The sequence below is a fragment of the Nelusetta ayraudi genome, unplaced genomic scaffold (genome assembly GCF_046127955.1).
Source record: "Nelusetta ayraudi isolate G7.1 ecotype Tasmania unplaced genomic scaffold, CSIRO-AGI_Nayr_v1 ptg000022l, whole genome shotgun sequence".
NCBI classification, from domain to species: Eukaryota; Metazoa; Chordata; class Actinopteri; order Tetraodontiformes; family Monacanthidae; genus Nelusetta; species Nelusetta ayraudi.
Window position 1 is genome coordinate 3,714,915 of NW_027466072.1, and position 12,641 is coordinate 3,727,555.

Here is a 12,641-nt window from a genome sequence, read left to right on the forward strand (position 1 = left end):
TGTTATTTCTGTCCCTTTTTTTGTGCTCCAGAAATGGAATACAATCTGGTTTTGTGTCAATTCTGAACCAGTGATGCTTTAATCAAAAATGTAGATCACAGCAGTATTCTTGCGGCTTATCATTCAATACAGTCAAGATAAAAGCCACATCTCTCTAAGGCCAAAGGTTGTCTGTGATCTTGTGGTGTTTACTGTAATGAAGCAAGCATTGTGAACAAGAGCATACAATGAACTAATGACAGGTTATATGGGGTTTCATGTTCATGAGGTCCGTGTTTAGTGAACAACTTGGCTTTGAAACAACCATGTTAACCGCACTGATGGGGTTTAGAGAATAAAACAAGTCCATTCGCACGATGGTTTATGGCCCCCTAAAAAAAAAATGGGCGTAAACTTTGGTAATTTGGACATGGAATGGATGCGTTTTGAGTTCATTCCTGCCCCCACGTGGGTGAAGTAACCATTGCAGGGCGAGTTTGGCTCCGCTATCACCAAGGTTAGTTCACCTTCTCAGTCACTCAGGGCTCCAAAAGAAGGCGAACACGGACGAACCTGCTCGGTCCGAGGCATGCTGTCGCTCAGCCGGCACACTCTATCATGGGCGACAGGAACCACATCGCACACGGGCGGCCTTTAGACGCGGAGGACGACATTACCGTGGTGTTTTACAAAGTTGACAGCCGCGGCGACGACGACGACAACAGCAGCGGTCGTGGCGGCGACCATGACGACGTTGAACGGCCGGCGGAGCGGGTTCGCCTGCACGGGAGCCGCGGCTTGTCGCGGCGCTCGAACGGCGATGACGACGAGGAGGAAGAGGCGGCGGCGGAGGAGGAGGAAAACGATGATGCTCGGCGTACGGATACGGGACACGGGGACGGACATTTGCCGGAAGACGGCGAGAGGAAGCGGCTTTTCTGCCAGCCGGCGTCTTGCGTCAGCAACGAGCCCCCATCCCTGGAGGATGGTGCACGCGAAGGTAGTGAAGGGCGCGCGCGCCAGCGGCTCGAGGAAAGTTTGTTCTGAAGGAGAGCGAGACCCCCGTTTACATGTCAGGCAAAGGCAACATATATGTTACCAAAAAAAATAAAGTACAATGACAGCGGACATTGAGGGCTTCTTCCAGGGTTGAGACCACGTTACACAACCGTCTCTCGCGTCGTGTATCAGTAGATAGCGTCGCTGGCGTCACGTGTACGCCGCGAGCCTATAAGCAGCCGCACGCGGATGTCCGTTTTTAGACGGCAAGATTAAAGTGCCGCCGGCTTCTGTTGTTCCCGCTTTTTAGAAGCGTGATTTGTTTACAATGTACGCCGGTTACGTTGGCACTGAAGTGATTAGATAAAAGTTGGAGACAGTGAAAGTGGAGTTTGTTTGTTTTTAATTATTTTTTTAAAATTATTATTTCGGTCATAGTGCCTCACGTCTCAGGATGACTACGTCGAGGAATGACCTTTGTGTTGACCGTTATAAGAAAAGAAAAAAGGGGCTGTAAACCAGCTTATCGTTTCCACAATCCCGTAACAGGATGCATGACTGTGCACTTTTCCAGCAACGCGCACCATATGCCCGCACGCTCTTTGCTTTTAATATGTTTAGCCCTCCCCGTCTGTGCCAGTGGACATCCATTACTTTCTGACGACCGGCTCGTCTTCTCTCTGCAAACTATTGAAAGGCATGGTCACAAATATCATTTTTCTGCAGAGGGAAGCAACAGTGATCCCCTTTATACATACACAGACAACCGTATGTGGAATGACAACATGATAGAGATTGTCTTACCTCTTTGGTTCTCTTTTTTTTTTCTCTTACTACCGCACACGGTTTCATTGCTGTTGACTACCCATACATCACTATAATTAATAATGACCTTATATATTTAGCAGTACCTCAAAATTCCTCAGTGAGAAATCGTACAAATCTTTACAGATAAATAGTTTCTGAAATGTGTCTTCAGAAAGTGTTTCCCTCCCAGACTCCAGTGGAGCAGTCTGTCTCTAAAGATGACACACTCGCTTGTAGATTGATACTAAAACTGATGGTTTGTTGGACCGTAATGTTTGCAAGTTTGCAAAGTGTGGTGTTGGGGAGAAGTATCCAGAAAGTCACCAGTGCCATTTACAATCTCCCAACAACCTTATTTTTTAGGGCGACCCTTTAGTGCAATCTTTCTGAAAAGTGGCGCAAGCAAGAGTAGTAAAGGAGGGATTTTGTTCTTTTTAAAATTGTCCGAAAACCTGATGCTGCAACATAGACCACGCAGCGCTTGTCTGTGACAGTTTGAGAGTTGAGTGTCCCAAGTGTCTTGTTTGTAATGCCTAGTTGCTGTGTGGGATCTTGAAGTCTGTGCTCATACAAAGAGAAAGAAAGGCCTTTCCAGTGAATGAGAGGCACTTTGTGCTCTGCCCGGTCAGTAAGGGACAGTGAGTGGGTGCCAAGTCAATGTCAATATGTGGCTGTACTACTGTACTTTTATCTGTCATGAACACGTAAGCAACACTTTACAGTTTGTTTATGGACTCGTGTTTTCAGCTTGGCATATTCTCTGAAAATAAATGAAGTGGTAAGTCAATCTCGTCACCCATTGTGCTTTAATACAAAGGGAGACACCCCAGTCACCCCAGGTGGAAATCCAATATTCACAAGCTTATCTGTTTATTGTTTCCCAGGCACGGTCTGCAAACACGGCTGCACTGGTAGACTGAATAATCTCCCGCCTGTGGTTTCCTCACCTGAATTTTACCCTGAGCACCGCAGTGTTTCAAAACATGCTCCCCACATCACTCCTCAATGATTCAGTTACTGTATCAGCATTAGGGCTGCAAATGTGAAGTGGGGGATGGGGCGTTGATGGGAGGCATGCAAAGCTAGTTCAGGGAGAGAAGTCAAGGCAGTGCCAAAGCCAGATCAGGTGATCAGTCACTTGCATTCCTTGTTCCTTTGTCCAGGTTTGAGATCCCACCTTCCATTCAGCATCCATCTCCAGACTCTGTTTCCTTTAGATTGGGGTTTTGCTATATGAGTCTCTGAAATATCAGTCTATGGAAGATTATTACTTGCCCTCAATATATTAAGAATAACAGGGAATGAATGCATTGACCCGCTTACTTGTAACTTGTACTTAGTACAATAAATCAGTGCTTTATAAATACATAAACTCCACACCTCTCATCATCTTCCTGCACGTTTTTCTCTCTTCTCCGCAGATGCACAGAAACCAAAGAAGTGTGTAGGTCTCGGCTTGTTCTATGCTTTCCTGTCCACAGTCTTCTTCTCCATCATCGGCCTGGTGGTGAAATCCATCCAAGGAATCCAAGCCATAGAGATCAGCGCCATTCGCTGTTTCTTCCAGATGCTCTTCATCCTGCCCCTTCTCATCTACCACAAGTAAGCGCACCAGACCAATGCAGACGGCTGCACCCGTGTACACATAAGCAGCTCAAAGTCAAATGTGAGATCTCTTCACGGCATATTGCTTTTTAATGTCTGTGACCTCTGGAACGAGAGATTGGTGAGTCTGCTTTCAGTTACACTATACGTGTCCTTGTACATGGCGCAACAGATATTGAACAGTTAATCAAAAAAAACAACTTTGAAGCTGTTGACAATGGAGAAGTTAAATTGAGAAACATTTGAACAACAGCAATGTGCTTCTGCAACAGGATTTTGCTTCAAAAACTGTTATTGAACTCAGCTTTTTGAGTAAAACTCTTGCCTTGTGAGTCCGTGCCACCACTTTCCTGAATGCCTGAATTGAGTTTTAATCCAAGTTTGCAATGTAATTGTGGGTTCTATCAGTCAGATCCTGTATAAACCTAATTTGATCAGGGAACATATGGGATATATATGGGTAATATATTAAATGTTAAAACATCAGCTGCAGGTGACATTTACACACTGGTGCTGTTCACTTTACGTGTTCAGACACAGTTTCTGGCTCTGTGGTAGCACCTTTCAGGCTTCCAAACAGCACAACTGGATTCCTGAGCAGACACGTTTTTCTTCTTTGCTGTTTAATATGCTTGGCCAAGCAAAAGGAAATCTTGGCGTGATTTATGGTTGAAGTGAGAGTTGTTTTCATTTATCATCACCCACTTCTTCGTCCACTTGAACTGTGCAGGTGGACTCAGGCCCAAGATTATTATTTATACCTCTCAAGTCATATCAGAGGCATGCGTAGTTTGTATCTGTACTTGTTTGATAAACGAGGGCTGGTTTGCACTACGCATGTGTGTGTGTGAACGCTGCAGTCAATTTAAAGGCCCAGTGTGTAGCATTTAGGACCATCTATTAATAAAGCACACCGCAAACACCAGAGATTTTAATTCCAGTGTTCTGATGTCCAGCTTGACCTCAAATCTCTTTCTATACCAGCTGCGATGTCAGGTTGAAATAAATCACAGATTGATTCCACATTATGGGCTTCTGCATGTTCACGGTGGTACAAATCAGCCGCCTTGTTGGAACTGAATCTGCCATTTATGTAAATGTTAATGCTTATTATCAGTAAATGTAACAGCTGATGTAGTTTTCGTTGGTTTATTTGACCGGATATGTACATTAGTAATTTCTTTTTACCTCATTTCATGCCAATTGACTCCTTTTTAACACTGGACCTTTTCTGAAACCTGTCTCACAATAGTCGCATTGTGAAACCAAAATGATGACAGTTTTCAGAGACGATTATTCAGTTTGCCAATTCATCCTTTCATCTTCGCATCTTTCTTCATGAACTACTTTCAGCCCGGCCCACTCTGGTGTACACCCATCAATGCTGTGTCTTGGTTTTCTTAGCTCAACTCAACTCTAAGCTCAACCATGCTGCTCTGCTGCCTCGTCTCCATCCGTCCAGCCATCCGTCCTTTACGTCTCTGTCATTCATTCGTCCATCGTCCTCATATCTCTCCTTCTCCAGGCTGGGCTTCCTTGGTCCCAAAGGTAAACGCAAGTATCTGGTGCTCCGGGGTTTCATCGGCTCCAACGCCATGATCCTGCTCTACTATGCCGTTCAGCAGATGCCTCTGGCAGATGCCACCGTCATCATGTTCAGGTGAGAGCAAGACGGGAACATAATTGAAGGGCTTAGGTTGCCTTTACATTAATCTTCCTCCTGTTCCCGTTCCTCTCACGTCTCACTTATCGCTTTATCTCTCTTAATCATCATCATTCCCATGGCCTCCCTGCAGCTTACCAAAGAGCTGGCAAAGCCTGCTCACTGCGATGGATCGTTCACACACAATATTCAGAACTTTTCTGCACCATCGTCTTTGCACCTTGCTTACTCTCTGATCTCTGCTGGCTCACCTCTCTGCCTCTTTATTTGCAACCCGGCTGTGATTGTCTGTTTGCTCTTCACTGACCCCCGACAGTAATCCAGTTTTTACCTCCCTCCTGGCCTGGATCTTCCTGAAGGAGAAATGCACAATCTGGGACGGCGTTTTCACTGTTTTCACCCTCACCGGAGTCATACTCATCGCCCGACCTCCGTTCATCTTTGGAAAGCATCTGCACGGCATCGAGGGCAACTACGCGAACCACATCAAGGGCACTATCGCTGCATTTGCAGGTAAGTAGTACACTATGCCCCAAGGAGACGGGGCATAGTAGCCACGGCTGGTCAATGGTCACTCTAGTGTTGTCCACTCTGCCAGTTTACCCTGCGAGAAAGAATGTTGTGCTGGTCGCACTTTGGAGCCAGTACGTTGTTGTCATGTAAAGCAAAGGTGGAACTGCATCATAACAGAAACTTCTCTAAAAAAGCTCCCCAAAGAATGCCGGTTTTCTTTAGTGTTGCCGCTTGAAATTTGTGGAAATAATCACTGTCTTTCTATGCTGATTGATAGATGGATAGATGGATAGATGGATGGATAGATAGATAGATAGATAGATAGATAGATAGATAGATAGATCGATCACCAAATGCACTCTGCACATTTAACAGGATGCACCGTTTACATTTCCGTTCACTGATGGAGCAAATCAAACTATCTTATTTATACAGAGAGTGATACAACACAATCCTGTTCCTCCTGTTTTCCCAGCATGAGTCCCAAAAATTTAGCTGTGAAAGAATCAGATTTTATTGCTGCTTTGTAAGCATCACAATGCAATGCAATACGAAGACAAAATACACCAGAGCAACATTACTCAACAAGGCAGGGCGTCATTTTTAATTGCACTGCTTTTATGTTCCTCCCGGGAAGCATCCGAGCAAAGCTGCACTCATCTCTGAGTAGAAGCAGCAAAACTGAATGATGAACAAAAATAGACCACACAGGGTTCCGCACTGCTGCTCACTATTGTATGTTCTGATACTGACGAAAGATGGAAGCTTTCTTGCCAATATGTCCCTTTATTATAAAAGTCAGGAAGTTATGAAAGGACAAATGTTAACAGTTTCACGTTATACCTTATCCTGGACTTTCTTTTGAATCCAAATCCATGTTTGTTTATTTGTGAAATTTGACAGGGACAATGCACTTGAACATTGTTACTAGTTTGCTGCTGACATGACGCATAAAGAGTTTATTCTTGTCACACCATTCAATGGAAGCACCTGCAAATTGCAATTATACTTTGTTAAAATGTTCAAAAATATCAGTGCATTTCCAGAAAGATTTCCTAAAAGCAGGGCAAGCGAGGGAAGAGAGTTCTGGAGAGTTTCTGGAGTAGGAAAACAGTGTCATGGCTGCATCCGACGCCTTTCTAGCATCTAATTCTTGCCTTTGTATGGACAGGAGCCATCGCGGCCGCATGTACGATTGTCGTCCTTCGCAAGATCGGCAAGGGCGCCCACTACTACCTCTCCGTCTGGTACTACGCCGTCATCGGCTTTGTCGAGTGCGTCATCACCGTATCCGTCCTCGGGGAGTGGAAGCTGCCGCCCTGCGGCCGCGATCGCTGGATGCTGATGCTGATTGCCGTTCTGGGCATCGCCGGCCAGACCTTCCTCACCAAAGCCCTGCAGATCGAGAAGGCCGGACCCGTGGCCCTGATGAGGACCGTGGACGTGCTGCTGGCGTTCATCTTCCAGTTCATATTCTTTAACCGCGTGCCGACACTGTGGACCCTCGGAGGGGCGCTGTGCATCGTGGTGAGCACGAGCGGGGTGGCACTTCGGAAGTGGTACTCAAACTCCCGCAAGTCCTGAGAAGGACACGGAACGCTGTGGTGTTCCCATCTCTCTCTTTCTTTCACTCTCATCTGTCCCTGAATTCTTCTGTGTTTTACTTGTTATCGACACACAAGCCTCTGAGGGAGATTTCCGCTCGTTGCAGAGTTGAAAGCAGAAGTATTGCAGATGAATCCAAAAGAAGTGGGTCAGTGAGGAACTTACGATGGGTTTCTAATTTCCTTTTTGTGTACATTTATGCACGTTGATTCTTGGGGGTCAACGTGTGTACCTTTTTTTGTGCCGCATTTATTTTTGTGTAAACAAATGGGAATTCAAAGAAAGTTGCTGAACTAACACAGCGTCCCCTAGGACTTGCCTAGGACGTCATGCTTTGTTTCAATGGCCAGATATGCAGTAGTTATGAAATACTATTTGGGCAAAGTAAAGCAGATCGACAGGGTTTTGTCCTCAGAGCAGTTTCCTTAGTTTCTATGCCCAAATAATAGCTACAGGGTAAAAAAACAAACAAAAAAAAAAAAATTTCTAAATGTGGTCACATTAGACAATCATAGGGAATGAGATAAAGAAAATATCTCTGAGTTGCCGTCAGTGCAAGTATTGCTGTTTTCAAACGTCAGCACTAAAAACAAGTTGGACAATTAAAAGATGCTGAAATTGCAATTTTGCTTGAAATCAGGCTCAGACTGTAGCTTTATCTCAGGGATCTCTCATAATTGCGCAATCTTTTGATAATTATACCTATATCTCACCCAACGTCCTTATCTCGGAAGATAGGAAATGTATTACTTTTTGATTGAAGTATTTTTGATGAGACTTTGCCTCTGTCAACACTCTTTTTTCCTCTATTTTAAAGATAAAACATCTAAAATCTATTATTCTTTCAACGCATAGTTTATTTTTTTTTTTTAACAAAAAAATAAATATTTTTGAAGTGCCTTAAACAAGAAACTTTAAGCTCTAGAGCTGCTTGGTAACCCAGCAACTTCTGCAGGGCACCTCTCAGGTACAGCAAGAGTGTTGGTCTGGGAGGAAAGAAAGCTTTTGAAAAGCTTTTCACGCTGCTTGCATGATCAAATCAAGCAAGAATTTGTAAGGAGTCGTCCCTCCCCACCGTTGACTCGTGCTTAATGCAGAGCTAAAGCATCTAATTCGTGTTTACAGCCGTGCGAACGTTTGTTTTCCGTGATTCTCAAAGGGCGAGGGGAGGGCCGAGATTGTTTGTTTGCACTTTGTATTTGGAAGGTAAAACGTGCAATTTTGCCCACTGTAATCACAAAGTATTGTTTATTTGCTGAATATGACAGCGCATGCCAAGATGCCCCCCTTTTTTTTCTTTTTTTTTCTTTTTCTTTTTTACAATTTTAGACCCTGGAGGAGAAAAAGGTGGTGGTGAGACAGTCCAGGATGGTCTGTGTATTTAATCCACAGACAACAGGTGTGACAGTGATAACTTCAGAGTCAAACATGATGATGATGATGATGATGATGATGATGATGATGATTATTATTATTATTATTATTATTATTATTATTATTATTATTATTATTGTTATTGTTCCCTAAGGAAGGTCTGCAGTTTGATGTAACTGCACTCAGGTTTGCCAGATTCAGTGAAAAACAAACCGAGACTTACTGACTGTTTTCCAAATCTGGCACTTCGGCCAGTAGACTAGGGTGCTGTACACTTATTGTCTGGTGCAGAAATCCCAATTGAGCGCTGGCCTTTCAAAGCGGCAGCATGTTTATTAATTTATTCATCATTATTTGTTTTAGTCTGCCCTCAGCTATTTATTTCATTGAGAATCGCTAACAGGTGGTGCAGGCAGTCTGGGATGATAATTAGTGTGCAACACTGTAAAACTAAAGACAAGGCCAGTATCACTGGCACCCATAGTGAGACTTTGTGAGAATTAAGTTCAATATATAATCCAATTGCTAAATCTGATTGGATTTTCATGACCTTTAAAGTGTTTGGGAGTTTTTTTTCTTCCTAATGTTGATTAATAATGAGTTAAAAACCCAGGACAGAATTCGGGAAAAGCTCCGGTAAAACAAAATATATAAAAGCACTTGTCCACTATCAATCTCGGTACGCTGGTACCAATTTTTGGATTGATGCGCACACCACTCACCACATTACATCACCAGTGGTCATTGGTGGTGGCGTGTGCAGGTGTGGAGGTGGTGTTTATTCTCTCATGGATGATGAATTGTTGAACCAGGCTGAGCGCACAAGTAATACACGTCATCTTTGTGCACACTTTGCAAACTAAAAAAAAAACAGTTTTCTAGTTTTTAACGTTGTTGAACTCCCACAGTGTTTGATGAGACAAGGGCAGATTAGCCAAGCGGCTCATGTCTCTGAGATTTTAGCACTTTCAGCTCTAAGCAAAAAGTTTTTCACTGCCACCGCTGGTAGAAACTGCCCAAGTGTACAATTGTGTGTAGAGAAACACAGTTAATGCTGGCAGCCCACTAATTAGAATCCTGCAGTTTCCCCACTGTTTCTCACGCCGCTGTCATCTTGTCAGCTGCATCGTCAAGACTCGCCACCTGGCCGTGTTTCCTCCCGTCGTCATCAAGTCGAACCCTGAGCAGCCAACGAGTGAACTCTGGAGTTTGAACTCCCGTTGTTGCCTCAGTTATATCAGGCTGTATAATGTGGCAGTGTAAAAGTGTTTCCCTAATTCATCTCTCCTAGAGAGGAAATACCCGGTTCCAAAGGTCGGACCGGGGCCTCAGTGCCGATTGGTAAAGTTCTAATCTCACTGTATGTCGCTGTGGGCTGAAATAAACCGAAACAGAGGTGCAGGTGCTGCACAAGAGAGCCGTTTCATTGTGGACGAGAAACGTCTAATCCAGACCAACAGTTCTAAACTGTTATCATGAGGATACATGTGTGGATTTGTGACTCGGTGTCCAGACCTTCTAAAAGGTTGTTTGACCCGTAAGCAGCGACCCGTAAGCAGCGACCCGTAAGCAGCGACACGTTAGCACCGAGCTATTTCTTCGACAGCACTTGGACCCGCTCTCCAACCGCTCCATGTTCTCCTTTGATTTGCTTTGCTATTGATTTTTCTAAACGCTATTGTAGTGGACTTGAATGCTGGTCGTGTTGAGCGCATTTTGTTGTTGTTGTTGTTGATTTTTTTTTTTTCTTCTTTTCTACTGGATGGTTCCGATAAAAGCTTTTCAACACCTGTGAGCCTTACCAACCTTACTAAAGTTATGTTTTTATAGTTTTCAAAAACATTTATTATTTCTGTCTTCGTATTACATCAGGACAATCTATATGATGTATATATTTCTGCATAGGTAATGACTATATTTAGTATATTAAGATTTATTAATAAATCATATGTAATCTTCTAATTTATGTTGTGTGTCGTCTTTTTCAATGCTGACTCACGGTGAACATTTTACCGTGATACAGCAATATAACGTATTTCAAATATCCCAAATTCTGCTGTCAGACCCCTCACAAATTCTTACCTTCCCAGTACAACACAATATTTCAATTATTACGCCTCTTTGTGGGGCAACAGCTGACGGCTTTCAGACAAAACTACTTGTACAAAGGTTTTTTTTTTTTCAAGTGCTGTAAAATTTGCATTGTATTCCATGCGGCTTGCATGTTGGATTTTAAATAAATGCAGTTATGTGTCTGATTTAAATCAGATTTTGAGATTCACACTGCCATTAAAACAGATTTAAATCTGGTCCAGTTCAGAGCCTCGAGGGTTTGTGAAATCAGACTCCACATTTTAACTGTTTAACTTGTTTTCTTATTTAGTTTTTTATAGGTTAGGGTTAGGATTTTATGATATAGAGGTTTTTATATGTCCTCCTTAGATAATGCATTGTACCCTGATCTTTATGACATACAGCACTTACCATTTAATAGTGTGCTGTAAAAATAGAAATCATTTCTTATCAATCGTAAAAAAACAGCAAGAAGGAACAAAAACTGTGCTCGTAGTGCTCAGTCCCCAGAGAAATGATCCACAATTTTCATCAGATTTTCTTTCTCTGGCTTCCACTACAATCACTTCTGAATTCACTCGACTGTTTCCTCCGAGCTGATTGAAGTCAGCAGAACAGGCTTCAAGCTGCGCCGAGTCGTTCTACTTTGCTTACATCATTTTTTCCCAAAGGCCCGCCGTGTCGCTCTGCTCACGTTGTCGAGAAGGTTGAGCGAGGTCACGTATGAATGGGAGCCAATTGTACCGCGGCTGAGCTATGAAACCACTGAGTCAGGTAGCTGCAGCACCTGGCCAAGTGGCCTTTGTGCGTGCACACATGCATGCATGCAGCATATTTGTCCCTATTTTGTCACGCCTTTGTTTATTTCCCCTTTGTTTGTCAACAACACAAGCACGGTGTGGTTGCACTGTGTCCCAAAATGGGCCTTACTGTGCCCAACCAAAGTGTGTAGCTGGCACACGTGATCGCCTGCATGCCGAAAGGTGCTGTGAATTTTTGACTCAGTCACAGGCGCTCACTTATTTCTTGGCTTTTATGAGATGCGCAAAGCCTGCACTGTAACACAGATGTTCTTTCTTAGATGTTTCATACGCATTCCTGATTTTTAATTATTCTTAATCACTTGCATTTTTTCAGCTTTCTCACTTTCCATGTTCAAAATTCCATTCACTTTGATTCAGTTCATTTCGGCGTTTACTTCACAATCGGTCTGTTTAAAATACACAACAAGACACACAAGAGGACAGACAAAAATACATAAATTACACGTCTTGCAAACGATACATTGCCCTCCTTCTCCAATTAGTGTTCAGAAAATTGATTTACTCCTTTTTGTTCCACGTTTAACGCCGCACCCATTTCTACTTGTAATGACCTTCGCCTCGCAGCAGAGGGCAGGATCCACAACAGAAGGAGCTACTTACTCTTGGTTGTCCTTCACCTCAACGTGTACCCGTCATAAAAGTATCTGTGGCTTTATTGCAGGCCCGTGGTCATAAAAACAACAAGTAGGGTGAGTAGCAACGTTGCACATTCTCACAGTTGGAAATGTGGTGGTGGAAATAAAAAACGCTGCTCAGTGGTGAAAGCAAACAAAGACACCACGGGTTTGAATGAGGCTTCAAGTGCAAGTTTTTCTCTGAGTGATGCATGCACTGTGCGGTCTAGTTCCGATTTGCAGATGAAGCTCATTATAAATGTGGCTTTAAAGCTGAAGTCTGTGCCCAAGTATTGAGGAGAACAACACATGCGGAGCCTTTTGACTTTCTTTTCTCAAGCAAACATGTAAAGCTGTTAGATAATTTAGAAGTAGTTGCGTCATTCCTTTAGTTTGAAGGTTCGGGTTGAAGGACGAAGAACAGATCAGCCCTGAATGAAACATCTCAGATCAGGCCGCTGCATCACTCCGCCTGCATCAGCGCTTAAAGCTCAGGACGTCATCCTTGCACTTCTCCTTCATAGAAAATGTCCTGAGATGAAAGTGTCAGGCTTGTTAGCAGAGTGCAGACTAGACAACTTCCCA

At 43.5% G+C, this 12,641-nt stretch overlaps 1 protein-coding gene across 1 annotated transcript; it reads left to right on the top strand.

Annotated features, from left to right (window-relative positions):
- The first annotated feature begins 454 nt into the window (after positions 1–454).
- Positions 455–10,507, top strand: slc35g1 (solute carrier family 35 member G1). The gene is made up of 5 exons (XM_076028147.1): positions 455–979; positions 3,207–3,387; positions 4,916–5,050; positions 5,370–5,566; positions 6,738–10,507. Exons 1-5 carry the CDS (start codon positions 598–600, stop codon positions 7,148–7,150), a joined length of 1,308 nt encoding a protein of 435 aa, XP_075884262.1. The 5' UTR covers positions 455–597; the 3' UTR covers positions 7,151–10,507.
- The last annotated feature ends 2,134 nt before the right edge of the window (positions 10,508–12,641 follow it).

Coding starts and splice junctions, on each gene's coding strand:
- slc35g1 (XM_076028147.1), top strand. CDS start 598: ATGGGCGACAGGAACCACATCGCACACGGGCGGCCTTTAGACGCGGAG. Junction 3,388..4,915: donor CCCCTTCTCATCTACCACAA/GTAAGCGCACCA, acceptor CTCCTTCTCCAG/GCTGGGCTTCCTTGGTCCCA. Junction 5,051..5,369: donor GCCACCGTCATCATGTTCAG/GTGAGAGCAAGA, acceptor GACCCCCGACAG/TAATCCAGTTTTTACCTCCC.